Raw genomic sequence first — 27,019 nt, forward strand, 5'->3', positions numbered from 1 at the left:
AATATTTGTGGGCATATGGTCTCTGTTAGAACTGTTTAACTCTGCCTCTGTACCATGAAAGCAGCTACAGATAAGACAGGGAACGAGTGTGGCTGCATTTTCAATAAAATTTGTTTGCTGACCCCGGCTCTCAATCCCTTTTAAAAAGCATGAAAGTTAACACAGGTCACCCAGAGCAATCATTATTTCTTTTCTACTCCTCCCCACCCCCTCCTGCCACTGAAACTGTAAAGATAACCCACTGTATATATAGTGACAGAGAACAAAATCATACAGGGCCTCTTTTATACTAGTTGCTCTAATAGGGATAAATAAAGGCCAGTGGATAAGACACCCAACCAAGACCACTCCATTCCTCTTTAAAGTAGTAAGGAAGTGTGCCGTGAAACTTTCTAGCCTTCTTTAAAGGCACATAGTCCTTAGGAACTCACTTCCAACTGAAGCTTACCCGATGATGGCGTCTCTGTCTCAGGTGATGCATAAGGAACCAAAGCATGTGACTATCAAACAGGTCAGTGTGATGCAAGCTATCTTCATCCCGTTCTCGCTTGTTCTTCTTAATCACCTGGAACCCAAAAGAGTTAGAAGTGATAGTAATCAACAGGAACCCTGGGCTTCATCAACAGGACTGGTGTTGCTGTCTGCATATGACTGTAACCCAGCACTGGAAGGTGGAGACAGGAGGATCACAAATTCAGGGCTAGCCTGAGCTACTTGTTAAAAGCTTATCTTTGAAAACCAAGAGCTAGCTAGATCGTAGCTTGGTAGTAGGCCATGTGCAAGGTCCTTGGCACAATCCCCAACACTGTGTGTTTGGGGGGGGGGGCGGGCAGGGGAGATAAGCAGACTGTGTCTTTCATCCCAATAAAACATTCCTTCAGAAACCATTAAGCTAATGATGTAGAGCTGGATTAGATTAGGAAAGGATGCTCAAGGTCAGTCAGTGAGAAGGTTGGATATTTTAACATAAAACAGCTTTTTCCTAAAGATGCTTCCTAACTACGAAATAGAAGCACTTCAGAGCTGCTCTGTGGCTCCAGACTGTCCCCACAGAGGCAGCAAGGGGAAAGTAGAGGAGGTGTCAGATCAATGCCTTTAAAGAACTGAGCAACAAGTTATTCCTTCTTATGACACTGAAGAATGGTAACAGTTACACGCATTGGTTTCTACAAATAAAGGCCTACAGCCAGTCACTTACATCCTTTAACCCCGTCAGCTCAGTGGAAGCTTCAGCTGTGGGTGCCCAGATCTTCACATCATGGTCCAGGCCACTGGTTGCCAAAACAGGTAGGTGAGGATGGGGCTCGAGACAATTTACCTGGTTTGGGAGGAATGAAAGCAGAGGCTCAGGAGTATATGGGAGTGGAGTTTAAAAACTATGGCTGCCTTGAGCCAACAGTTGCTCTTGATCTGGGCTGAAGCAGGACTACCTACCTGAGCCTAGACCAAATAGCTCTGGCAGTAGAGGAGATACAAAGTGGAAATAAAATCAGCCTACCTATCATTTCCAATATAAAGATGAGGGTAGGCTGCATCCCTAGACATAGCCCCAGGAGGTGAATGATAGGCCATGTGTATTGCAGCTTCATAAGATAATGACCTCATTCACTCCAGATTCTAAAGCTCCAATTTTTCCGAGGCTGGGAAAAAAGTCTTTCAGTGGCTTTCATCAGTGACAATTAAAAAAAAAAAAATTAGGAAAGCAGCAGCTGCCCCTGTACTTTCAGAGAAAATGGAGAACAATTATATCCACTTGGTGCTGCTTACTAACTGGAGGATGGGGAGGCTGAGAAGAGGATGAACTAAAGGGGTGGGGGGAAGGGAGGTTTGTGTCTTTGTGTTTAAGAACCCTTAGCACAGACAGCAACATCCTGCTATCTTCCCTAGGGGCATAGTAAACTCGGCTACAGGGAAGCACTAAGTAGTCATGCAGTTTCTCCACGGAATCAGTTTCAGTCACCCTCATTCACTCAATAGGAGAAAACCAGGGGCTGGCAGACATCTGGTCTCAGACAGTTTCCTTTTGTCTAAAAGCACCCATGCCCTCTGCTGTCTAACTCAAAAACATGAGCTTCCTTAACGGGGCAGGGCAGTTCCCATCCCCACCGGAAGAGCCAGTCCCAGATCTAGCTGCTAAAGCATTTTTAGACTTTTAGTCAGATGAGGAACAGAGGAAAAGCACCCCGCCTTGCTTCTGCTCTATAGTCCAAGAAAATAAATCCCTGGCAAAAAGCCTCTTCTAGTTCTCTCTGGACGAAGCTTGGCTGCTGGGCCTGCACACTCAGACCACAGCTAAGGAAGAGGAAAGGGAGGCCCAGAGACTAGAGACTTCATTTTCTTTAACTTTGAGTTTACAAAGAAGACAGGCTCAGAAGGCCAGCTCTAAGTCTGAGCCTAAGAGTGAAAGAGAAAGCCTGGTTCTCTTCTGTGCTGATCTCCCATAGCAGCTCACTGCAGTTTTTTAGGCTGTGTACTTGGGAGCCTGAGGAAGCACTAGAGAACAAACTCTAGTACAGATGTTACCAACAGATACCTGACAATGCACACACCTCATTCATCCATTTCCTCATGAAATCTTGCTAAAGACCTGTACTCTTGAGCTTCCAACAAGAGGATAAAATAAAATAAAAAAGCATAAAGGAACAATTCCTTGGAACTTAAGCCTAAGGACAAAGCCAATGGCAAGAGGACAAGAGAATAAATGACATATAATACCTGAGTTGGAACCTGCAGGGGAAGCCAACAGAGAGCTTCTGGGCCAGGGGACCTGGTCATCTCACCAGACCTGTCAATAATGCTTGAGCACAGAAAAGAACTCAGGCCTTAGAAGACTGGGCTGGGGGATGCAGGGAATGGGATAAAGCACCAAGTTGTTCCTTGACATCATCTCCCACTCTTGTCCCTGTAAAACCGAATGGGTCAGGAGACCTAGGCAAGGTGGGCAATAAACTCTAAGATCCCTCGGATGTTAACATTCTACTTTATTTCTTTTAATTTTTATTTATTTATTTTTTAAAGATTTATTTATTATGTATACAATGTTCTGTTTTCATGTATCCCTGCAGGCCAGAAGAGGGAGCCAGCTCTCATTACAGATGGTAGTGAGCCACCATTGGGAATTGAACTCAGGACCTCTGCAAGAACAGTTAGTGTTCTTAACCTCTGGGCCATCTCTCCAGCCCAACTAACATTCTACTTTATGATACAGAATGCTTTATCATCTATACCAAGCCTGGTGACCTCCACTGCTGAAAGGTTATAACAAAAAACAAAACTATCTTTTTTTTTTTTAAAGATTTATTTATTTATTATGTATGCGGAAGAGGGCGCCAGATCTCATTACGGATGGTTGTCAGCCACCATGTGGGTGCTGGGAATTGAACTCAGGACCTCTGGAAGAACACTCGGTGCTCTTAACCTCTGAGCCATCTCTCCAGCCCCAAAACTATCTTAGAAGGAATCAGGTAAGAACCACATGGATAATATATTCGGCTGACATAAAGGCAAGAACAAGTAAAGAAACTCTTCAGGGAGCAGCCACTCCATCTCTTAGAACCATGAAAACTCTGGCCTGGGACCCACCCATCCCAAGAAGATACTCTTTCCCCCTGAGCACTGGATTAATCAACAAACCCTGGTACTGGCTGAGCTGAAAGCAAACTGGCCAGCAGAATGCTTTTGGAGAAGAGACAAGTGTTGGTTGGAGAGAGGGCATTTTATCCCTGCATCTTTCTAGAACAGAATGCAAGATAATAGTTTATGACCAAGAAAGGACTTATGTGCCTATTGCAGAATTTTCATTAAGATTCCAACATTTGAACCTGTTAACTACAGGTGACAGGAGGGACCTTTGAAGGAAAGGAAATACAATCAGAGAAGAGGAAGACACACCTTGAACTTACAGATTCCTCTCCTCTTATATTCAGGCTACAGAAGCTTTATATGTATGTCCTAGGTTCAAAAGATTTATAAGAAACAAGAATAAAATACAAAATATCCTCATAAGTAGACCAAGAAAACTGCAAGAAGGAATGGGATCCTGATGCCATTTTACACTCTAAAATCGCTCTCTGGTAAGCCTTATCAAGTCATAGCGGAGCTTAGAAGAATGAAAAGGACGAGAACTTGGGTAATTAGTAAAGTGTAATCTTTCAAAATGTCTCTCCTTTCTTCAGTGGCTCAAAAACCTTCTTATAGAAAGCTATTTAGAGCCAGGTGATGGTGGCACACGCCTTTAATACCAGCACTCGGGAGGCAGAGCCAGGCAGATCTCTGAGAGTTCGAGGCCAGCCTGGTCTACAGAGTGAGATCCAGGATAGGGACCAAAACCGTACACAGAGAAACCCTGTCTTGAAACTCTTTCCTAATGCTGGATCTTAAAAAAGGAAAAAAATATATATATATATAAAATATATATATAAATATATATATATATATGATAAGCTAGATACATCATAAGAGCTGACCATTCTTTACTCTTTAACTCGATTTTTATGACTCTTTCTTGAGCCATTAACACAGAGGATGCTTGCAAAACTCAAAAGGACAGGCAGACAATGATATGACCACATTATCTAGTAGGCTGTTCAGCTGTTCTTTTCAAGAAAAATATGTATTTTATTACATTTGCTTTCCTTTCTACATATATACAGGTACATTATGTGTATTTATATCCATGACAATAGGCATGGCACTTTCTCCCTAAATACAGCATGCATCTGTTAAGTACAAGGATATTCTCCTAAACAGTACATCAAATAAATTAAATATTGAATACCATTTTGTAAGTTACAAACCATACTTACTTCTCTGAATGTGCAAAAAATGTTTCTTCTAAAAATAAATACAAGAAAAATAAATGTGCTTCTCTAGCTTTTCTCTGTTGATCCCGGAGTCAGCCAGGGTCGCTGCCTGGCTTACTTAGAGCCAAGGCAGGAGACATCTTGTTTTGACATTGTATAGGAGGGTTTGTCCTGAACTAATGTCTTCTTTTTTGGAAAAAGCCCATGTGTTTGTTCAGGCTATAAATTCTTCCTAAAACCCTTTCTTCTTCTCAATAAACTATGCCTTGTAAGGGCAGAAGGAAGGAATAGAAGAAAGTATTCCATCAAAAAGCTCTGCACCCACAAGGTGTAATACCTTTAATTTAGCTGTATGGAACTCTAAAACATGGTACCATGTAGTGAAAATCCAGTGGTCCACATAAGACCTACCTTTTTGACCTAAGAAACTAGGGCCAGCCAGTCCAGCACACCATACTTACCACACCTCCTTTGTCTCCCTCCATGAACTGAATGATCTGGCAAGAGGACTTCTCCCAGAGGAAGATGTGCCCGCAGTCACTACCGCTCACCACAAACTCACTCTTGGGGCCATAGAAATTGACGCCTTTTACTGAAAGGATAAATGGAGGAAGAGACCACATAAGGGTTGGCACTGGGCCTGTATTTACTTACTTCACTGAGAACTTAGTAATTTACAAACTGAGTCAGCTGAATGCCAAATAACTCTTTTCATTTCTACAAAATAAATCAAGAGAGTATGTGTGTGATAGATAATTATAGTAAGAATCACAATGTCCCAGAGACTATCTTCCAAAGAGATCTATCAGGAGTCTTCTGTCCCTGGGCAACAGTCTGCTTCAATGATACTTTATCAGGTATAGGCCTCAAACTAATGCCCTATCTGTCCCAACCTGATTCATTTCAGCTCTTCCCACTCTTAGGCCCTAGGATTATTCTTGGTATACCCAGTCAGTGTTTCTTAGGTCATCAGCTGATCTGAGATTAATGAAGGTACATGGCACAGTCACCTATAAGAAGCACCTGATTATGCTCACTATCAGACTTCAGTAAAAGGGCCCAAATCTTTAGAATTTGTAAAAGACAGGAGTCCAACTATTAGAACCAGCTCCACATACCCGCCACAATACTGACACTTTTCCTTTTGCTTGCCCGCATAATGAAATCCTAATACAGAACTCTGCCCCCTTTTCCTTCTTACCAGTCAAGAGAAAGTCAGAGTTACTCCTGTCTCCACATCAAATGCTGACAGACAGCTGGGAGGAGTGGTACCAACCAAGTGCAGTAACTGCCTACCTTCTCTACAGTAGAACCCGTCAGTACACTCAAAACTACAACGCTCCAGCTGAGCCCAGCACCAATTGAATCAAATGTGATGGGAGGGCGAGACAGGCATCAGTGCTCTCTTATTAAGAGACTGAGGGGAGTCCAGTGAGCCCAGTTTTTGGGAACCACAGACGAGAACTACAAAGCCACACTTCACTGGAAACTTAGGCTAGATACCACCACTGTTCCTCTCTACTTTGCTTTATTTAAAAGAATCATTCCCTTCTCTCCCTCTAAAGATACCATCTTACACAGTCTATGTAATTCAGCACTACAGCTTTCCCTGACTTTCTAAAAGGACCTCTGTGCCTACTCTATAGTAGGTGAAATCACAGAAAGTAAAGTCTAGCTTCATGCTTAACCAACTGGAGGCAACATCACTGCCCCGAATCACACTGGAAAAAAGAAAATTCCAGCCCAACTAGGCATAACCTCACACTGCCCAAGTTGACTCAGGCAGCCTACTCCTTAGGTAGTTCCCATCTACACAATGGGAATAAGATAACGTAGGTTTTCAATGTGACTTGAGTCATAGAAACAGAAAAAAGCAGACTCACCTGTAGCATTATTTCTATGACCTTTGTATCTCTTAATATACTGGGCCCCATCACTGTGAGAAGAGTTGAAAAGGTAAATGTCTTCATCATTGTAACTGGCCAGGAGCTCTGCCAAGAACAAGAACACAGCAGTGAAGGCAAAGGCTGAAAAATGCAGAGACCAGGAGATTTGCAGGGGAAAGGGGGGTTGTCTGAAATGGGGCTTCTTGCTGGTAGTGGGTCCTCTTAGCACCCATCTTACTTAGTTTGGAACGGCAGGCAGGTAAGGTTACATACATAGGGTCTACGATGAACGCATTACCAGCCCAGGGGTACCAGTAGAACACTCAGGAGATCACACCCTCTAACTTACTAAGGAATCAAAGGCATTAGAACCTGCTTAGGCTAGTAGCCTAGGCTTCAGGACAAGCCCGTGAAATGTCATCTGAAGCATTTCCAAGGGTCGTCTGCTGTATCCTCCCACTACATGCTCACCATCAGGAACTAGTCTCAGCGGTTCCACTTGGAGCTACAGCACAGTGATGAACACTGCAGAGCACATGCTTCACTAACTCAGCAGCTCCCTCGACAGAGGAGGCTTGCCAGCCTAGGAGCTGGGCCCTGCTCACGTACCTGTGCCGTCGTGGCTGTACACAAGACAGGTGATGTTTGCTTTGGACTCACTGTTCACCTGCAATAAGGAGCAGATACTGACTGATGCCCCCACCCCCACCCCATTGGTTTTATCAACCTCAGAAACAGGTTTTTCTAGAAACTCCCCTGTATTTTTTCCCAGAGATAGACAAACAGGAGATAAATAGAAAGAAGGAAGTGAGGGGTAAGAGAGAGTAAGAGTGAGGTACATAACTGAGGAAACATGTCCACCTCAAGGAGTCTTAGTGAGGCCCTGTCTTGGCTCTCTTCTGTGTGCTAGCCATTTCAGATGCATTATCTCATTAGGCCACCATGATAGTGCCAATCTCCATTTTGCTGTTAAGAACACTGAGGCTAAAATAGGTCAACTGGCTGCCTAAGATCAGAAAACTTGTAAGAAAACCAGAATTACAATCTGTTTGACTTCAAACTCCAAACTCTTCACATTATGCCAATAAGTTTGGGGGCAGCTCAGGATGAAGTCTAGGAAGCCAGGAGCCACTGGTCTTCATGGATCTTACCAAGTGATGAGGGCAGAATTTCTTTAGCACTCCATTATTCTCATTCTCATCAATTTTCCTCTGGTCATAAATCCTTTAATGAAAGAAGCAATGAAAGTGTCAAAACTTACACAGTCATCCCTGCGGAGCTGTAAGACAGAGGCTCTTTCCTAATCAAGCTTGCGTTTTCTTCTCTTCAGGAAATGTGTTCCCCTCTCTAATCCATTTCCAAACTTTGCCTTATCCAAGTATTTTTCAAAAAGCAGTAATCCTCAATTATATCCATTTGGAGTAGCTTGTCAAGTTTTACGTCATTAACTGTTTATTTTAGTGGCGGTATGTTTCATGTATGTGAAAGCCAGAGGACAACCTTGTGTGTCATCCTTTGGAACACCATCCACATCCTTTACAAAAGGGTTTCTCATTGTCCTGGAGCTCATCAATGATGCTAGACTGGCTGGTAAGCAAGCCCCAAGGATCCTCCTGGCTCTGCCTCTCCAGCACTGGGATTGCAAGTAAGCACCATCACATCCCACATTTTATAGACGAACTATCCATCACTCAAGCCCCATTTATGGTTTAATTTCACTGAAGCAATTAATAATCACACTTTTTATATGTATGTTACTTATTTCAAAGCATTTATTATTCATGAGCAAAGGCCATATTTTATGTAAGTGGGTCTTAAGTCCTTCGAAGTTTTTTTTATTTATGTGTATGAGTGTTTTGCCTGCATGTATGTATATGCATCACATGTATGAGTGCAGTGCTACAGAGGCCAGAATCGAGTGCCAGGCTCCAGAGAACTGGAGTTACAGATGGTTGTGAACTGCCATGGGGGTGGGAGAAACTGAACCCAGATCCTCTGAAAGAACAGCAAGTGTTCCTAACTGCTGAGCCATCTCTCCATCCCTCCTTCCTTGAACTTTTATTTGGCTAGTTCTCCCTCTCATAGGCCACAAAAACTACCCCCAAACCACCTGAATCTCCTGAAGTTACCTGTAGTCAACTAGTCAAAATGTTGAATGAAAAAGTCCAGAAAAAACAAACCAACTCATTAGTTTTAATAACTTCCACTACAGTATTTCTACAACATTCTACTTTACTATTAGTCATTGCTGCTAATCAATCACTATGCCTAATTTATAAACTATCACAGGTATAGATGAGAAACAAATCAAAACAAAAACTAGTACCTTTTGGGTTTATTACTATCCAGGGGTTCAAAGCTAACACCAGGGAATACATCCTTTATAGATATGGGGAAATTACTTCTGATGAGGAAATTCTATTAACATGCTTTAACTACCGCTAGCTCCCTACATCTGGAAACCTATTTTAAAGCCATGCCTCTTACTCTGAGTTCCAGACTTAACATCTATAACATCTACTTAACAACCACATATTATACTAAGTTGCCCAAGCAAACTCGTTTTCCTTCCAAAATTAAACTCTCTCTAAACCTATCCCTAACCCCTCAATCTGTTAATGACACTATCCTTAACACAAATGACCACATCAGATACCAGGTCTCTGTCTCGGTCTCATTTAAAACTTATTTTTATGTATTTGATGTGTTTTGTTTTTTATCGTATTCATCCCCTACTTCCCCAGGTCTTTTCTCTCTTGTATAAATAGTTTTCTTGTCAGTTCCTCCCCCCTGGGTATACTGTTTTGGTTCTATCTGCTTTTCCCACTTACTTCCATCTTATTTTGCTTACACTACTGTTGATATTCCTTTTGATTTTCCTGCTCATGTTGCCAACATAATTTTAAACAAAATGCAAAACTTTATGTAAGTTCCCTGTTTAAATCTCCTCAGTAATTTCTGAACACTTTACTGGAAACAAAAGCTCAAACATCTTAGAATGGTTACCTATAGCTTCCTCAAGACCCTACACATGACATCCAAACCTAACTATGACTTTCTCAAGATCCTATACATCACTCCCAAACAAACCAAAGGCAACAACAAACCTATGGTCAAGCTGGAGTGGTAGCCCACACTTGCTATCCTAGCATGTGGGAAACAAAGGCAGGAGTAAGAGTTTAAGGCCAGCCACAGCTACACAGAGTACAAGGCTAGCCTGGGAGATATATATATATATATATGTGTGTGTGTGTGTGTGTGTGTGTGTGTATATATATGTATATACATATATATATGAATGACACTGTCTCAAAAAAAGAAAGAAGGAAAGCCTTTTCCACGTTTCTTGCAATTACACTGACACAACTTATTATTACCATAGCTCTACCTATATTGTTCTTTTTACCTAAAATACTAATTACCCAATTGTCTTTAATTCTTTCTGTAGTTAGACTTGAGTTAAATATTACCTACTATTTACTCACTCAAATAATACTGGGTAAGTTACATGTACTTTACATATTTTCCTATACAATACATGCTAATAAATGAATCAATGTATCCCTGGCAATATCTAAACACTTGGCATAAAGAGAATACCCAGGAAATGTTTACTAAATGAAGCCACAAACACCAACACAGAAAAGTGGTTATATTACTCCTAAATAAATTTATCAACTGTCAATTTTTTTCTTTCAACTAAGTTTAAATCAAAACTCTTAAAAAAAAAAAAAAGTAAATTAACAGAGCTCAAATATCACTAACCCATTAAAAAATTCAGTAAATAGCCCGCCATGATTGCACATACTTTAATCCTAGTACTCAGGAGGCAAAGGCAGGCAGACAAATTACTCCAGCCAAGGCTACAGTGAGACCCTGTCTCAAACACACACACACCAAATTTAGTAAGTCAGCAAATTAGTAAAAAGTACTAAATACTCAAGGTCCATGGGATGCTGTATGGTAAATGGACTACTTTGGGTTCCTCAGCACCCAATATTCTTTGTCTTTTAAGAGATACTATATTTTTCTTTTCCTCCAATCATAAATAGGATGCCAGACCAGGAATTGGCAAAACCCCCCCCGCCCCCAGGGTTTCTCTGTGTAGTTTTGGTGCCTAACCAGGCTGGTCTCAAACTCACAGGGATCTACCTGCCTCTACCTCCCAAGTGTTGTGATTAAAGGCATTCACCACCACTGCCCCGTTTGGCAAACTCTTAAAGAGCAAGACAGAAAACCCTGGCAGGCTACCAAGTCTATCATAACTGAACTCTGCTACCTGAGCACTACCATGCTGATGGGCAATACAAAAATAAATAGTCATGGCTGTGTTCCAGTAAAACTTCTTAAAAAAAGATTTATCTTTAATTATGTGTATGTGTGTATGGCTAGAGTGGGTATGTGCATATAAATTCAGGTGTCTACAGACACAAGGGCACTGGATCTCCTAGAGCTAGAGTTACAGGCAGTTGTGAGCCACCCAGCATGGATGCTGGGACCTGAACTGTAGTCCTCTTGAAAAAATGGCATTTCACTCTTAACCACTAAGTGGTAAAACTTTACTTCAACAACAACCACCACCACCACCACCACCACCACCATGAATAAGAAGGCCAGCACAATTTACCAGGCCCTGTACAAGATAGTAGTATAAAAAATATGAGTACAAAGTTTTCTACTATTTTCTGGACCTGGGCTTGCCAATTCAGTTGGAATGAACAGATAGCAAGCGCCAGGTATCTGTCTGTCTCTCCTCTCCAGTGCTGGGATTACAGGTGTGCACCACAACATCCAGCTATTTTATGAATGCTGAGGATCTAAACTCAAGATCTAAACTTGCTTGTGTGGCAAGTACCTTAGCAACTAACTATCCCCCGGCACCCTTCTCAAAGCCTATACTGCACTCTCTCTGTAAGCTTCCTGGCAACCACTAACCTGCTACCCTAGACCTCTCTCCCCTATTAGACCTTAATCTGATGTTCTTCTAATGCGTTATTCTCAACCTAAGGACATGAGAACTATATATTAATTGTGCCTTATGAACCAGAGCCTAGCTCAAAATCTTAGAACAATAAGTTTACAAATCAACCAAGTAAACTATCAAATTTACCTCCAAACTCCCATACACTTTTCTTTACTAGGTAAGTACATTTTTTCTTTCTAATGCTGGGGATCCAATCCAGAGAATCAAATATGATAGACAAGTGCTCTGTCACTGCACTCCTCTAAACTCTTAAATCAATCTAAGTAGAATTTAATAGTAGGGACTCACACTCATATTGACTCCATTTGATAATTTCTTTTTTTACATTTGTTAACTTTTCTTCTTTGTTTTTGTTTCCTTTGGCTTTAGATCAAAAAGTATGTCTCCCTAAACCTTCCTTTAAATGTGTTTTCATAACCCTAAAATAAAATAATAATTATGTGAAGCCTTGAGGCTGAGTAGGCTATCTCTCTGTATTCTTTGCTTCTTTCTTGAAAGAAAATTGCAGTAGTAAAAGCAATGGTGTCATTACATATAGTATTTGGTACAAATCTTTTCAAACTTGTATCCGAAAATAAGTGATCTCAACATTCAGCTAGCCAAACTGAAAAAGTACCAGAGAAGTTGAGCTGAGTATAATATCAAAGAAGACCTAGGTGCTGACAGGACTCTCTACTCATGTAGAAATCAGTGTGGCTCAAAATCTGTATGTACTCCTGACAAGGAAGTAGGCTACCATCTGCTAAGAAACTGGAGCACACAAAGAGACTGAAAACACGGAAGCTGATAAAAGGAAAGATGAGTATTTTATTCCTCTGCTGAAATACTATAACAATTCTCAGCCCGGAGCTGGAGAGATGACTCAGTGGTTAAGAGCACTAACTGCTCTTTCAGAGGACCCAGGTTCAATTCCCAGCACCCACATGGTAGCTCAGAACTATCTGTCACTTCAGTTCCAGGGCACCGATAACCCTCACACAGAGGTGCATGCATGCAGGCAAAACACCAATCCACATAAAATAAAAACAATTCTCAGCCCAACTTTTGCCTTGGGAAATTATAAGCTGTGGAATAGGGCACTGGAACTTTACTAAGATCTTCGGAATAAGTCAATACATCCAACTCATCAATTTCTCTTTAAACCTCTTGGTCCTCGTGATTAAATTCTCCATAACAGAGACTTTTCAAGCAATCTATTTCTCCAAGAAAAAAGAACCCCAACTAGAAGTTAAACTTGGAGTTTAACCCAGAAAGCTCTGACAACAGCCTTTTTGATCAAAAGCATCTTATATAAAAATAATAGGGGGCTAGAGAGATGGGCCAGCAGCTAAGAGCACTAGCTGCTCTTGCAGAGGATACAGGTTTGATTCCCAGCACCCATATGGTGGCTCACAACCACCTACAACTCCACTTCTAAGGGACCCAAAGCCCTCTTCTAGCCTCTCCGGGCACCAGGCACACCATGATGTACACACAAAATAAATACACAAAATATTGCTATATATTTAAAGACTACTGACTGAAAGAAATAAATTTTGAAAGAGTAACAAATTATCCAGAACTCTTGAACAAAGTAGGTCATATATTTTCTGAAAACTTATCTCATCATTCTAATTAATACAAGCAACTTCAAAATAGTTTAAAAAAGTGTGCTTTCATTCCAAAAGAAGATGTCACTTTTCAACTACCAGCAGAACAGAAAAACAAAACATAATTTTTCTAATTATGCCGTCCCTCCTTTTTCAAACTGGCAATCCCAAAGAAATGTAGTTAAAATACAGCAGCTGGCTAGCTAGGGAATAAGGTCAGAAGGAAAACAACTGGTACAATGGGGATTGAAAGAATGATGTCTGTTTTCCCTTAGGATGTGTCTCAATAGACAGTATGAAAAACAGATGTTCACAGTAACAAAGATATTACTACAGATAAAGAAAAGTGGTTCAGGACAACAGAAACAAAAACCCTCAGTTACAGAGTGTTCCCAAGCCAATTTTTTACTAAATCTAACCAGTGCTCCAATTGCTAGTGAAGAGCTGTCAAGATGATTAACTGGGTAAACACACTTGCTGCTCAATGATGCAAGCCTCACAACCTGAGTTTGATTCCCCAACAAGTGTAAAGGACAAAGTGACTCCCAAGTTGTCCTGTGACTTCTACACGCATGCTGATGTGCACTATAGCACACACCCCTCATATATACATCATACTCACACAGATAATACTAAAATTAAATTTAAATTATTTGAAAAGACTGCTAGTACAATGTTAATTTATATAGGAAAATCGTGGAAAACACATATGGGTTTGTCTTAGTCACTATGTGGGACAAATTTATCAATCTTCTTTAAAATGTGATAATCCCAGGGCTGAAAAGAGGCATAGCAGTTAAAAGGACCAGGTTCAATTCTCAGCACCCAAACAGTGCCCAACAACCATCTCTAACTCCAATCCCAGAAGATCCAACACTTTCTTCTGGCTTCCTCGGGCACCATTCATGAACATGGTGCCCAGTTATATACAAGCAGACAAAATACAAATAAAATATACTAATTTTAAAAAACAATAATCCCCATAATATAAAATTCCTCAGGCTGTTGTCATAGGGATCAAAATGTCTCAGAAGGTGCTTAAGCATTTCCAAAAGGGTAAAAAGATCAACGTGGTAGTTAATGAATTCCTACAATTTGCCAACTTAGCACTGGGGAGTATCTGGCAATATACACCATGCCTGAGTCTCCAACTCCCAGACACAAACGAATGACACTCACCGTACAAACTGGTCTCGCCCGCCGACTGCGAACTGGTGGGTATTGGCAGGGTTCACATAGATTGTATACAGCCCCACCTTCTTCTCCTTCTCCTTCGTCACCACCAGTTTCCTTCAAAGAGTAAAAAAGGCATACAGTCAGACCCAGATGGAGCTCAGCACGGTAGCTCAGATCTATAATCCCAGCACTCAAGAGGCTGACTGCCTGAAGTCAATCAGCATGAGCTACAGTGACTTCCAGACCAATCAGGGTTAGTGAAAAATGCCCCTTTCCCCCAGCAAACCAACCCCCAAAACCTAAAAGACCCAAGATGGTCATGAAAAACGAAAAATCAGCAGAGCAAATGCAGACATGACTAATAAGAAATCAAATTCTAATCTGTACCAAAAAAAGTAGGTGGTGTTTTTTGTTTTGTTCTGAATAACAAAATAAAATGCACTATGCTATTTTGAAGACTGGGGGAAAACATAAAGTAATTTTCTAGTGTCGTCTGAGGAGAGCAAGCAGGATATCATCACGGTAAGTAATTAAACCAGTCATAAAGACAGACTGCATGCTTTTCTCCATGATGAAATAAGAGAAAAAGAAAACACAACAAGAACGAGAAAAGGCTGCCATCACGGCATGTCTGTAATCCCAGCACTTAGAAGGTAGAGGCAGAAAAATTTTGATTTCTCAGCCAATGCACAGCCATGACTTCAACCCTCAGCACCACATAATCTGGGTAGGTGGCACATGCCTGTAAATACCAGCACTCAGAAGATAGAGGTAAGATCAGGAGCTGAAGTTATCCTGGGCCATCTAAAGAATGAAAGGCGAGCCTAGGTCCCATGAGACCTTGTCTTTAAAAAAGGAAGAAATATGAGGAAGACTATGAGGGAAAGGAAGATGCTTTGGGGGTAAGAGAAGAATCTAGAGGTGACTTTGATTGAAGCACATTGTATGTACTTGATGTAATAATGTAATAATGAATCCATCATTTTGTATAATGTATATGAAATAATAAAAAATACAAGCTGGGGCAGAAGAGATGGCTCAGTGGTTAAGAGCACTGTCTGCCCTTCCAGAGGACCTGAGTTTGATTATCAACACCCACATAGTGGCCTACTACTGTCTGTAACTCCAGTTTTAGGGGATCCAATGTCCTTTCTGGCCTCTCCAGGCACTGCACATATGTAATAAACAGACATAGATGTAGGCAAAATACTCAAAGACATAAAATACTAAGTAAATTTTAAAAATTAAGTGTAAGCTAAAAGCATGTGAATGAGTGTGCTATGCCTTAGAGAACATGATACCAGGTACCTGGAGACACAAGGAGTGCTGGAAGAACCACAGCAACAGTGAGATCAACAGTCCTGGAGATCAAAGGCTAGCTCCCAATTTTTAGGGGGGAAAAAAAAAAAAAAAAAAAAGGGTCACCAAAAGCCTGGCTTTGGGTTTGGAGAGATGGATTCATTTGTGAAATGTCTGCCATACTGAGTTTGAGCCAGAGCTCCCACAAAGAAGGCAGATGTGAAGATGTGCACCTCTAACCCTAGTGCCGGGGAGGCAGACAAAGAGTGATCACCACCAAAGCTTGCTGGCCAGTTAGTCTTGCCAAACTGGTGAGCTCCAAATTCAGTGAGACCATATCAGAAAGATAAGATGGAAAGCTGGCAAATGGCTCAGCGGATAAGTGGGCTCACTGCCATGCTTGACAAACTGAGTTTGAGCCTCAGGTTCCACATGGAGGAAGGAGAAGAAACTCTCTCAAGATGTCCTCTGACTTTCATATGCACACCTTGGCACAAATGTGTATACACATAAATAAGTACGCAAACAAAGATAATTTAAAAAAAAAATACGCAAACAAAGATAATTTAAAAAAAAAAAAATGGGTGCCAGCAAGATGGCTCAGTGGGTAAGAGCATTTGCCACCAAGCCTGACAACCTGAGTCCGATCCTCAGGACCCATGTGGTGGAAGAAAAGAACCAACTCCCTCAAACTGATGTCTGACCTGTACATGTGCATTACGCATGCGTACACACAAATAAATGCAATTTCAAAATTAAACCAACACATACACATTTAAAAACTGAGCTATCGATTTCTAGAACATAAGTAATCCTAAAGAAAACAGCATCCTTTCCTCTTATCTGAAGCAAATTAGCAGAGAATGGATTTATGAAGATAAATATGTATAAACTAAAAAAGCACTTCAAAATTCCTCTGGTTGCAACTTAGAAGATCCTTCTGATAATCCTCATGTCACCGGGCCCTAAGAGAACCCCTTGGTTACAAGAATTTAGCTAACCAGCCATAAAATTTATCTCACATTAAGAGTAGTTCTTACAGAACTTTTCCTAGATCTAATTGTCAATTTACCAAATATGATATCATGCAGATTAATAAACTTACAGGAAAGACATCAAGAAACTATTAAGAGGAACCTGGATTGGAGAGATGGCTCAGAGGTTAAGAGCACTGGCTGCTCTTTCAAGGAACCTGGGTTTAGTTCCCAGCACCCACATGGCAGCTCACACCTGTCTGCAACTCGTTTCAGGGGATCTTGACACTGTCACAAAGACATGCAGGCAAAACACCAACGCACATAAAATAAAAATAAATAAATCATTAAAAAAAAAGGAACCCAACTTAGCTTTTTTTTTTTTTATTTTAAGCTTTTATTCATTTTGGAATAATGGAAATGGAAACAAGAAAAAGACAGCCGCCATAACAAATTTCTTTGTAAAGAAATAATTTTAGCATTCTCTCTGCCTGGTCAAAGTCACTCCGGCCTAGAACTGTTCTGGACAACGAGATTTTGATTTTAAAATCTATACAGCTTTCCATTAAAAGAATACAAATGCCAGGCATGGTGGTATACATCAGGTAAGATCATCAGGAATTCAAAGTCATCCTTGAATAAACTGTGAGTTCTAGGCCAGCCTGGGCTACAGGAGACTTTATCTTTACAAATAAATAAATAAATAAATAAATAAATAAATAAATAAATAAATAAATAAATAAATAAATAAATAAATGTATGTATAGAGATCATGGAAAAGCAGCTACTAGGAGGAAAAAGTCACACATACTCACACATAACCATATTCAAAACTGACTGGAAAGTATTCAAAATTACTAACAATGGTTATCATTAGCTAGAAAAAAATGGGAAAAGATACATAGGGAACATTTCTATTTTGTCTATGTATTTTTATTTTGGGTTTAAGATGTAATTATTGTAAAACCAACAAAAATGAAAACATAGACAACATATGTATCTATGTATGTATGTATGTATGATGCAATGTATGTATGTATCACAGGATTTCTAGAAAGGGGAGATATAACCAAAGACACTGAAATTCAGAAGATTACATAAAGTTATTTAACTAGTAATGACTAGATTGAGATTTGACTTGGTGTTTGTTTTTCAACCAGAGTGATGGCTCAGTGGGTAAAGGCACTTGATGTGTACGCCTGGTGACCCGAGTTCAATCCCTGGAATCCACAGAAAGGGAGAAAAAGGGAACCAACTCTACAAAGTTGTCCTCTGACCTCCATATACCATGGACATGCGTGCACGCGCGCACACACACACATACACACACACACACACACACACAGACACACACACACAGACACACACACACACACACATAAAATAATAGTAAAATAAAAATTACCAAAAAAAGTTGCTTTGTTTTTCTATGGCATTACACAGTTAAAAGGAAAAAAGGATTTCCATGTACAAATTGTCTATAGTATAACAAAACTCTATTACAGCATCGATCTTATTTTCAAGACTTACCCTTTATTTTTCTGTATGTAATTTAACTGAACATTTACAAGACTATACCTCTAAGCTAGACTGTGGAGTAATGTGCTTCTTCTGGTAAGCTAAATGGAGGTACTAAGTGAGTGGAGAACACAAGACTACCAAATTATTAAAATCTACCTAAAAAAGGGAGCTTTCTCTGAAAATTAAGGTAGGGTAGGCATTTCATGCTAAGGAACAGACACGGGGCTGGAGAGATGGGTCAGAGGTTAAGAGTACTAGCTGCTCTTCCCGAGATCTTGAGCTCAATTCCCAGCACAACTATCTATAATGAGATCTGGTGCCCTCTTCTGGCATGCAGGCATACATGCAGGCAGAACACTGTATACATAATAAATAAATCTTAAAAAAAGAAAGAAACACACAGAAGTAAGGACCTCTCCAAAACCTGAACCTATCTCCCATCAAACATAGGCTTAAAGGTACTATATTTTGGTAAACCTAAGAGTTCAACATTACTATGACATGTGGAACATTTTTAAGGCCAAGAAATAAGCATTCTGCAAAGAAAATGTGACTACCAGCTAGAAAGATGGCTCAGAGCTTAAGAGTACATACTGCTTTTGCAGAGGACCAGAGTTTGGCTCCCAGCATCCATGCTGGGTGGGTCATAACCACCTGCAACTCTAGCTTCTAGGGTATTGTCTAGAAGCCTCTGGCCTCTGTAAAAATCTGTACTCATATGTACATACCCCCACAGATACACCCATGTACAAAATGGGAAATAAAATAAATCATCACTTCTAGGCCTTTTGGCTAAGATCAAGTATAAAAATAAAACAAATCTGTGTAGCCCTGGCTGTCCTGGAACTTGATCTGTAAACCAGGCAGGCCTCGAACTCAGAGATCCACCTGTCCCTGCCTCCCGAGTGCTGAGATTAAAGGTGTGCCCTACTACCACCTGGTTAAAACTAAAACAAATCTTCAAAAACAGGTATTATGGCTAAACTTACGAAGCTGGCCGGTCTTGTCTCAGGTCAATGGTGAAGACAACAGCATCTTCACCAGCTGACAGGAACGTACAGGGAGAGTCTGGTTCTAGGGCCAACTGAAGGAGAAAAAGGGAAAGGGTGTGGTTTCTAAACATTAGAGGGAATCTAGTTCACTGACTTACCTTTCAGAAGGGAAGCAATTAAAATGTCTTAGCAGGCCAGGCATGATAAGTACACACCTTTAATCCCAATTTGGAAGGTTGAAGAAGGAAGATCTTTGTGAGCTCAAGGGCAGCCTGGTCTATATAGTGAAACCATGTCTCAAAAATAAAAAGTCCTAGCCAGGCAGTGGTGGTGCACACCTTTCATCCCAGCACTCAGGAGGCAGAGCCAGGTGGATCTCTGTGAGTTCGAGGCCAGCCTGGTCTATAGAGTGAGATCTAGGACAGACACCAAAGCTACACAGAGAAACCCTGTCTCAAAAAACCAAAAGAACAAAAGTCTTAGCAAGTGAAATGTGTACTTTTTTGTTTGTTTGTTTGTTTTTTATAAAAATCCTAAGATGGGAAGAAGGGGGCTGGAGAGAAGACTCAGCAGTTAAGAGCACTGGCTGCCCTTCCAGAGGTCCTGAGTTCAATTCCCAGCAAGCACATGGTGGCTCATAACCATCTATAACAAGATCTGGTGCCCTCTTCTGGTGTGCAGACACACACTCAGGTAGAACACTATACGTAATAAACCTTTAAAAAATCCTAAGGGAATTCAGGCTTCACTCACTCTTACTGTGTGAATTAATAGTACATTTATTCTATACAGGACATAGGACAGGTAATCTGTTATTTTAACCAAATCCCAAAAGCAAAGGAAAACAACTATTAAGAGAGATGGAGAGATGACTCAGCTGTTAAGAATACTAGCTGCTCTTCCAGAGAACCTGAGTTTGATTCCCACCCATCTATAGTGGGATCTGATACCCTCTTCTGGAATAAAGGTGTACATGCAGATAGAGCACTCGTGTACATAAAATAAATCAAATCTTAAAAAAAAAAAAAAGTTTAGTCTAAGCGAGGCATGGTAGCGCACACCTTTAATCCCAACACTCCCGACATAAGCAGGTGGATCTCTTTGAGTTCAAGGCCAGCCTGGTCAACATAGTAAGCTCCAGGACAGCCAGGGCTATACAGAGAACCCGTCTCAAAAAGCCAAAAAGGATTTCATTCTAAAATAAACTCTGCCAGGCGGCGGTGGTGGCACACGCCTTTAATCCCAGCACTCGGGAGGCAGAGGCAGGTGGATCTCTGTGAGTTTGAGGCCAGCCTGGTCTCCAAAGCGAGTTCCAGGAAAGGCGCAAAGCTACACAGAGAAACCCTGTCTCGAAAAACCAAAAAAAATAAAATTAAATAAAATAAATAAAATAAAATAAACTCCATTACATTCAGGCATGCAGACAAATAATATAGAAATGTCTTTCTTTTTTTCAGTCCCTGTATCTTAACTCTAAAAATTAGTTACCTAGTGGGTGGGAACTAGACTTAAAAATCAAAGAAGTGGGTATTTTTCTTGAGCCTTCTGGTCTCCTCCAGATTTTCTTGGATTTTTTTAAGAGTATCATCCTTTGCAAGGAAAAACATAAATCTATCCTGAGGCTAGGAAGCTCTTAGCCTCCCTGGCTACCACCATGACTATCCATTCTGTACTCACAGCTCTACATAAAGCTTCCTATAACATGGCTATTTATAGGCTACTACTGAGCAGAAAAATCAGAAATCTTCTTATCAGAGGAACCAACCACCAGCTCCTGGGAACCACTAAAATGATCTACAAACAATCAGAGTGAACTTCAGAGGTTTAAGAATGACACATGAACTCCAGGATCTCTGAATTAACCATTCTCAGCTTGGGGCTAGGTTTGTTTATTTTGGGGTTTTCAAGACAGTCTCACTCTGTAGCCTAGGCTAGCCCTGACTCACAGCAATGCTGCCTCAGCTTTCCAAATACTAGGGTTACAGCTGTAAGCCACCACACCCAGCCAGGGGCTAGGGATAATCAACCAAATTTTGTAAGCATATGAGCTGAAGGTCTTTGAAACACTTGTTTTTCAGGAACTCTAGGACAGTTGTTTTTGTTCCCCTCTTAACAAACCTAGGGGCTGCACGAAGTAAGGCGGTGAAGACAACAGAGGGGACACAAGAGAAAACCTGGCTGAGACCCAGAGGCTCTGGACCCACCATCCTGGGAACAAGGGCTTTCTTACCTTGTGGGATGCTCCCTTGTGCTGGGCCACACGCTTTGTGTTCTTGCAGCACTGTGTAGCAGATAGTTCCGCCACACGGACCTGCCCATCCCGGGCACACATAGCCAGGGTGGAATCACCACTGTTAGGAAGGAACTTGGCCTGAAGTATTAAGAATGAAAAAGGGACACAAAAGAAGTTAAAGAGGTAAACTTAAGAGAAAATGTGTTGATGACCCCTTGTCACTCTTTCCTCGTACAGCTGGATGTACCTTTCCTACTCTGTACAGACAGCTAAGCCCAAATCCTTCCAGAAGTAAAAGGAAGAGAAAGGAAGCCACTTCTGACATAAAAGTGCATTCTGGATGGCTCTAGAACGATGAACACTATGTGATTAAACACTGGTAAACTGCAACTACCCTTACAGGGGGAAAAAGCAAGGAACAAGGACAAATCTTCATCTACCAAACACAAATATGCCACAAGGGGAAAGGAACCTGGAAAGAAGAAAGAAAAAGGACATGCTTTTGGATGAGTGGCTAGTATATATGGACAATGGGACTAAGGTGTAGTATCTCCATAGAATAATCATTAGCCAAATTTTATCAAGTGCAACTAAATACCAGCCATGAATCAAAAGTGCTTAGCTCCCTTTGTTTTCTTTTTCCTGAGTACTGGAGAGTACTCAAGAGTCTTAGCACGTGCTCTGTTATTTAGTGCTGATAAGATGTGTTACAAGCCCTATTTCATAGATACATAAACTCAAAGTACAAAGTAAATAATTGTACAAACTTACATAGAGCTAGGATCTGAAAACTCAGCAGTTTGGTTCAGGAGCCTGTGCACTCTACTACACTGCCTTGTACTGACACACCTATAGGAGTTTCAAGTATCCTACCCATACTGGGACTTAACAATAGTCCTTATGTGCAAGGAAACAAAAGGCTGCCATAGGGCTCTCAGTCTATCACTATGGAGTCAAGGCTGGATCAAGTCCCTATATCTAATTCCAATCACAACTTGCTACTAGCTTCTGCTCTAGGCAGCAACTCAACTTTGTCTACCCTCATGCTTGATTTTATCAAGTTGCTATTACATCTTTTTGCCTTACCTGGAAGACATTACTCTTGTGGCCACTCTCAAAGTCCAGTACTGGCTGCCGCCGCACCCAATCCCACACCACCACCTTCAGGTCATCACTGCCACTGGCCAGCCAGGTCCCACGCTGGTTAAAGTGCAAGGTATTGACACAACCGGTGTGGCCCTCGAGCCCATGCTGCAGGCGGAAACGCTGGACAAAGACTCTTGCCCCACAAGCCTCATACACAAAGCGGGCACTTGAACCCAGCTCCCGCTCCCGAAGGGCAGGAAGGGCTTGCCAGCGAGGTCGGGGCAAAGCTGTTGTCTCTGAGGATACCCAGTCCTCCAGGGCTCGCTCATCATCGGATGAGTCCTGATCACGGCTGGCCCGTTTGCGCTGTACGCGGTGCCGAGGCTGTTCCTCTTCCTCTTCCTCTGAGTGGTCATGAACACGGTTTTCATCGTTGATGGAATAATGGCCAGTGTCCTCCATGCTATCAGAGTCCTTTTCTTCACCTGAGCTCTCTGTGTCTGTGCCTCGACTTTCTGTGCTGGTGCGGTTGGGGCCACCATCATCCCCAGTCAAGCTCAAACTCAAGTCTGAGGCCTCTACTTCAATACCTGAGGATGTTTCCCTTCCCTCTTCAGCTCCAGACATCTCTTCTGGACTGCTAGACAGGCTTCCTAGACATTAATGGATAGATGCAAAGAAAAAAAATGAGGACAATTAATTACGACAGTGATCAGAAAGACTTTCCAAGCTGGGCGGTGGTGGCGCACGCCTTTAATCCCAGCACTCGGGAGGCAGAACCAGGCGGATCTCTGTGAGTTCAAGGCCAGCCTGGGCTACCAAGTGAGTTCCATGAAAGGCGCAAAGCTACACAGAGAAACCCTGTCTTGAAAAACCAAAAAAAAAAAAAAAAAAAAAAAAAAGAAAGACTTTCCACCTTGGTCTAAGAAACTATTACCCCAAAGACCAAGAAACAAATTTTAGTAAATGTGTTTACTTTCCAAATGCTCATAAAGAATAATTGCATGCCTATAATTCAAAGTCATCTTCAGCAAGTTGGTTTTGTTTTTTGGTTTGTTTTTTTTTATAATTTATTTAACTTTATGTGCATTGGTGTGAAGGTGTCAGATCCCCTGGAACTGGAGTTAGACAGTTGTAAGCTGTCATGTGGGTTCTGGGAATCGAACCCAGGTCCTCTGAAAAACCAAACCAAAACAAAACAAAACAAAACAAAACAAAAAAAAAAACCTGCACAGGCACTGGTAATTCCCATACTCAGAAAACAGAGGCAGGAGGACTACCCCAAGTTCAAGGCCAGCCAGGGCTACACAAAAAGATCAAGTCTCACAAAACTGAAAACCAAAAAAGATGTTAAGTGCTGGAATGTGTAGACGAATTTCTAAACAGTCATATTAAATAAGAAACACAGAGCCAAATACAGGGCTAATAGCCAAAGAAATCAGAGAAAAAGAGTCACCAGCTAACCTTAGCTCACCTCGCCGCTGTAGCTTCCCAGGAGAACCAGCTTCTTCCTGTCTAACCTGCACCTTTATTGCCTTGCTGTTCTGCCTTCTCATTGGCTCTAAGCCCAGCCACCTCACTTCCTCATCACTGCCCATCTGTACAGACCTCCAGGTCTCTATGGTTAGTACTGGGATTAAAGGTGTATGTCACCATGCTTGGCTGCGTCCTTGAACACATAGAGACTCTGCCGGCCATGTGATCGGATTAAGGGTGTGTGCTACTACCACCTGACTTCTGTTTATGGCTGGCTCTCTATGTCCTCTGATCTCCAGGCAAATTTTATTTATTAACATACAAATAAACTATCACCACAGGAATGCTATATGAAAGTGTGCCTAGAGGTGACTTAGGTCCATAAAGACACACATCACATGTACTCTCTCTTGTGTGGATCCTAGCTTCAAAATTTTACATCTAGGTGTTTAGTTTGGAATAGCTATAGAAGTCAGAGGTAGGCGGATGTCTCTGAGTTCAAGGCCAGCCTGGTCTACAAAGTGAGTTCCAGGACAGCCAGGACTATTACACAGAGAAACCTTGTCTTGAAAAACTAAGGGAGGGCTGGAGAGATGGCTCAGAGGTTAAGAGCACTGGCTGTTCTTCCAGAGGTCCTGAGTTCAATTCCCAGCAACCACATGGTGGCTCACAACCATCCGTAATGAGATCTGGTGCCCTCTTCTGGCCTGCAGGTGTATATGCAGACAGAACACTGTATACATAATAAATAAATAAATCTTTAAAAAAAAAAAAAAAAAAAAAAAAAAGAAAAACTAAGGGAGCCGGGCGGTGGTGGCGCACGCCTTTAATCCCAGCACTCGGGAGGCAGAGCCAGGTGGATCACTGTGAGTTCGAGGCCAGCCTGGGCTACCAAGTGAGTTCCAGGAGAGGCACAAAGCTACACAGAGAAACCCTGTCTCGGAAAAACCAAAAAAAAAAAAAAAGAAAAAAAGAAAAACTAAGGGAAAAGGGGGAGTGGGGGGGCGGGCACGTTAGGAGCTAAAACACATGCTATATGAAAGTAGTGGGGATGAAAATACTGAGGATTAGAGGTCTGAGGAAGGATGGGGGCAGAGAGGAGGATGAGGGACTGGAAGGTGTGTTAACTAACACTAAAAATATATAAAGAGCCTTTTAGGAACCCACTATTTTATAAATTAATTAAATAAACACTTAAAAGAAAAAAATAAAATGTTTTGAATGGAGATGCCTTGCTTGGGTAAGGGTAAAAAAGCTTAAGACATAGATTATTAACACAAATCTCAACGCCAATTCTGGTGTTCCTCCCTGTAAGTTCGAAGTCACGGGATGACCCCCAAACAACACAGGCTATTGCTGTTGGCTGTCTACTAAAACTAGACGGTAAAAGCCTGTGGCTAAAGAAACCAGTTTCTTTGTAGGACATAAAAATATCAAACTGGAACCGACCTGGCTAGTTTTCTTAGAGCCAAAGGGAGAGCAAGTGCTGGAGAGAAAATATATCAATGGGCTGGAGAGATGGCTAATCAGTTAAGAGCACTGACTGCTCCTCCAGAGGACCTGGATTTGGTTCCCAGCATCTAACAATCATTTGTAACTCCAGTCCCAGAGGATCCAATATCCTTCTTTCCACTCAGGCACTGCATGTACATGGGACACCGACATACACTGAGGCAAAACATCCATATACATAAAATACAGTAACTACCCTCCCTCATTTTTAAAAATATACCAATGGCAAAAAAAAAAAGGTGTGTGTCTGATACTACCTTAGATTCTGCCCTCTGTTTGAGACAGGCTCTCCCAACATAACCCTGGCTAGCCTAGAATGCATTAGACCAGGCTGACCTCCGATTGTGGCAATCTTTTTTTACTTCCTGAGTGCTGAGATCACAGGCATACACCACCACACCTGGCTTTAGGCTGTGTTGTTTCACAGGCACCTACTGATTACAGCAAATAACTAAACTATCTATTAAAAAATCTCCAGCAGTAACAAGGCACTATTTCAATTGAAAAAAAAAAAAAAAATCAAAAGAAAAAGTATCTCAGCAAGATCTGACACGGCCATCTTCTCACCGGATGATGGTAACTGACAAAAAGCATCTGGCTATGCCATTTCCCAGGTCAGGAAGGCACCTACCTCCTGCTGCTTAACTGCTAACTTTCTCTCATAAACATTTTGTATTACTATGACAGTTATTTATGGGGGGGGGGGGGGCGTGCCACAGTGAAAAGGACAACTTGGATGAATGAGTTTCCTCCTTCCACCATGTGGGTTCCAGGATCAAATGCAGGCATCAACCAGGTGGCAAACAAGGTTATCCACTGAGCTCTAGTGCTAGATAATTTATAAGTTCTTAAAACCCAGGAATCATGGGGTTGAAGGATTTTAAGTTGGTCATTATGATCACTAACACAGGTTTTCACTTGCCCTTTTCTAGCAAATGTATTTTAATTTACTTCAACTAGTTAGCTTGTTTTTAGATATGGTGTTTTAGATATGTAGCCCACACTGGCCTCAAACTCACAAAGACTCTGTCTCAGCTTCTCAAGTGTTAGAATTCCAGGCATGAATCACTAAACATAGTTTAGTAAATAGTAATAACAATAATTTTTTTTTCTTTTCTTCCATGTTATCAGGGATTAAACTCAATGCCTTGTACTTGCTTGGCAAGAGGTCTACCCCTGAAACTATAAACCCAACTCTAGTTTAAAATTTGCAGTCTCTTTATTGAGAGATGAGAGAGTTTTATGGAGAAGCACTCATGAAGCTGATGGAAGCCCCGCTACTTTAAGTGGATCTTGAGAAGCTCAGCATATTGTAGCCTGCTATCTTGGCAGTGACATAACTGGTCACTTTCAGTGGGTACAATGAAATGTTGCACTCTTGTCTAGTAAAGAAATCATTGCAATGAAGACTTGAGCAATGTTCACAGTCAATACAATCACAATTTCCAACCTAAGGTCAAGGTATGGATACTGTTTACTTTGGTCTCCT

At 41.3% G+C, this 27,019-nt stretch overlaps 1 protein-coding gene across 4 annotated transcripts in view; it reads right to left on the reverse strand.

The window, feature by feature from the left end:
• Dcaf8 (DDB1 and CUL4 associated factor 8) overlaps positions 1-27,019 on the reverse strand; it is a 46,705-nt gene that overhangs the window by 1,235 nt on the left and 18,451 nt on the right. For all 4 annotated transcript variants that reach the window (XM_059280104.1, XM_059280103.1, XM_059280102.1 and 1 more), the window contains 10 exons: positions 22,543-23,195; positions 21,454-21,594; positions 19,221-19,315; positions 14,441-14,551; positions 7,840-7,912; positions 7,298-7,355; positions 6,686-6,793; positions 5,264-5,394; positions 1,199-1,318; positions 449-565 (listed from right to left, as the gene is read on the reverse strand). In XM_059280104.1, the coding sequence (XP_059136087.1) occupies positions 449-565; positions 1,199-1,318; positions 5,264-5,394; positions 6,686-6,793; positions 7,298-7,355; positions 7,840-7,912; positions 14,441-14,551; positions 19,221-19,315; positions 21,454-21,594; positions 22,543-23,195 (1,607 nt within the window). The remainder of the gene's footprint in view (positions 1-448; positions 566-1,198; positions 1,319-5,263; positions 5,395-6,685; positions 6,794-7,297; positions 7,356-7,839; positions 7,913-14,440; positions 14,552-19,220; positions 19,316-21,453; positions 21,595-22,542; positions 23,196-27,019) is intronic.

The sequence above is a fragment of the Peromyscus eremicus genome, chromosome 15, assembly GCF_949786415.1.
Source record: "Peromyscus eremicus chromosome 15, PerEre_H2_v1, whole genome shotgun sequence".
NCBI classification, from domain to species: Eukaryota; Metazoa; Chordata; class Mammalia; order Rodentia; family Cricetidae; genus Peromyscus; species Peromyscus eremicus.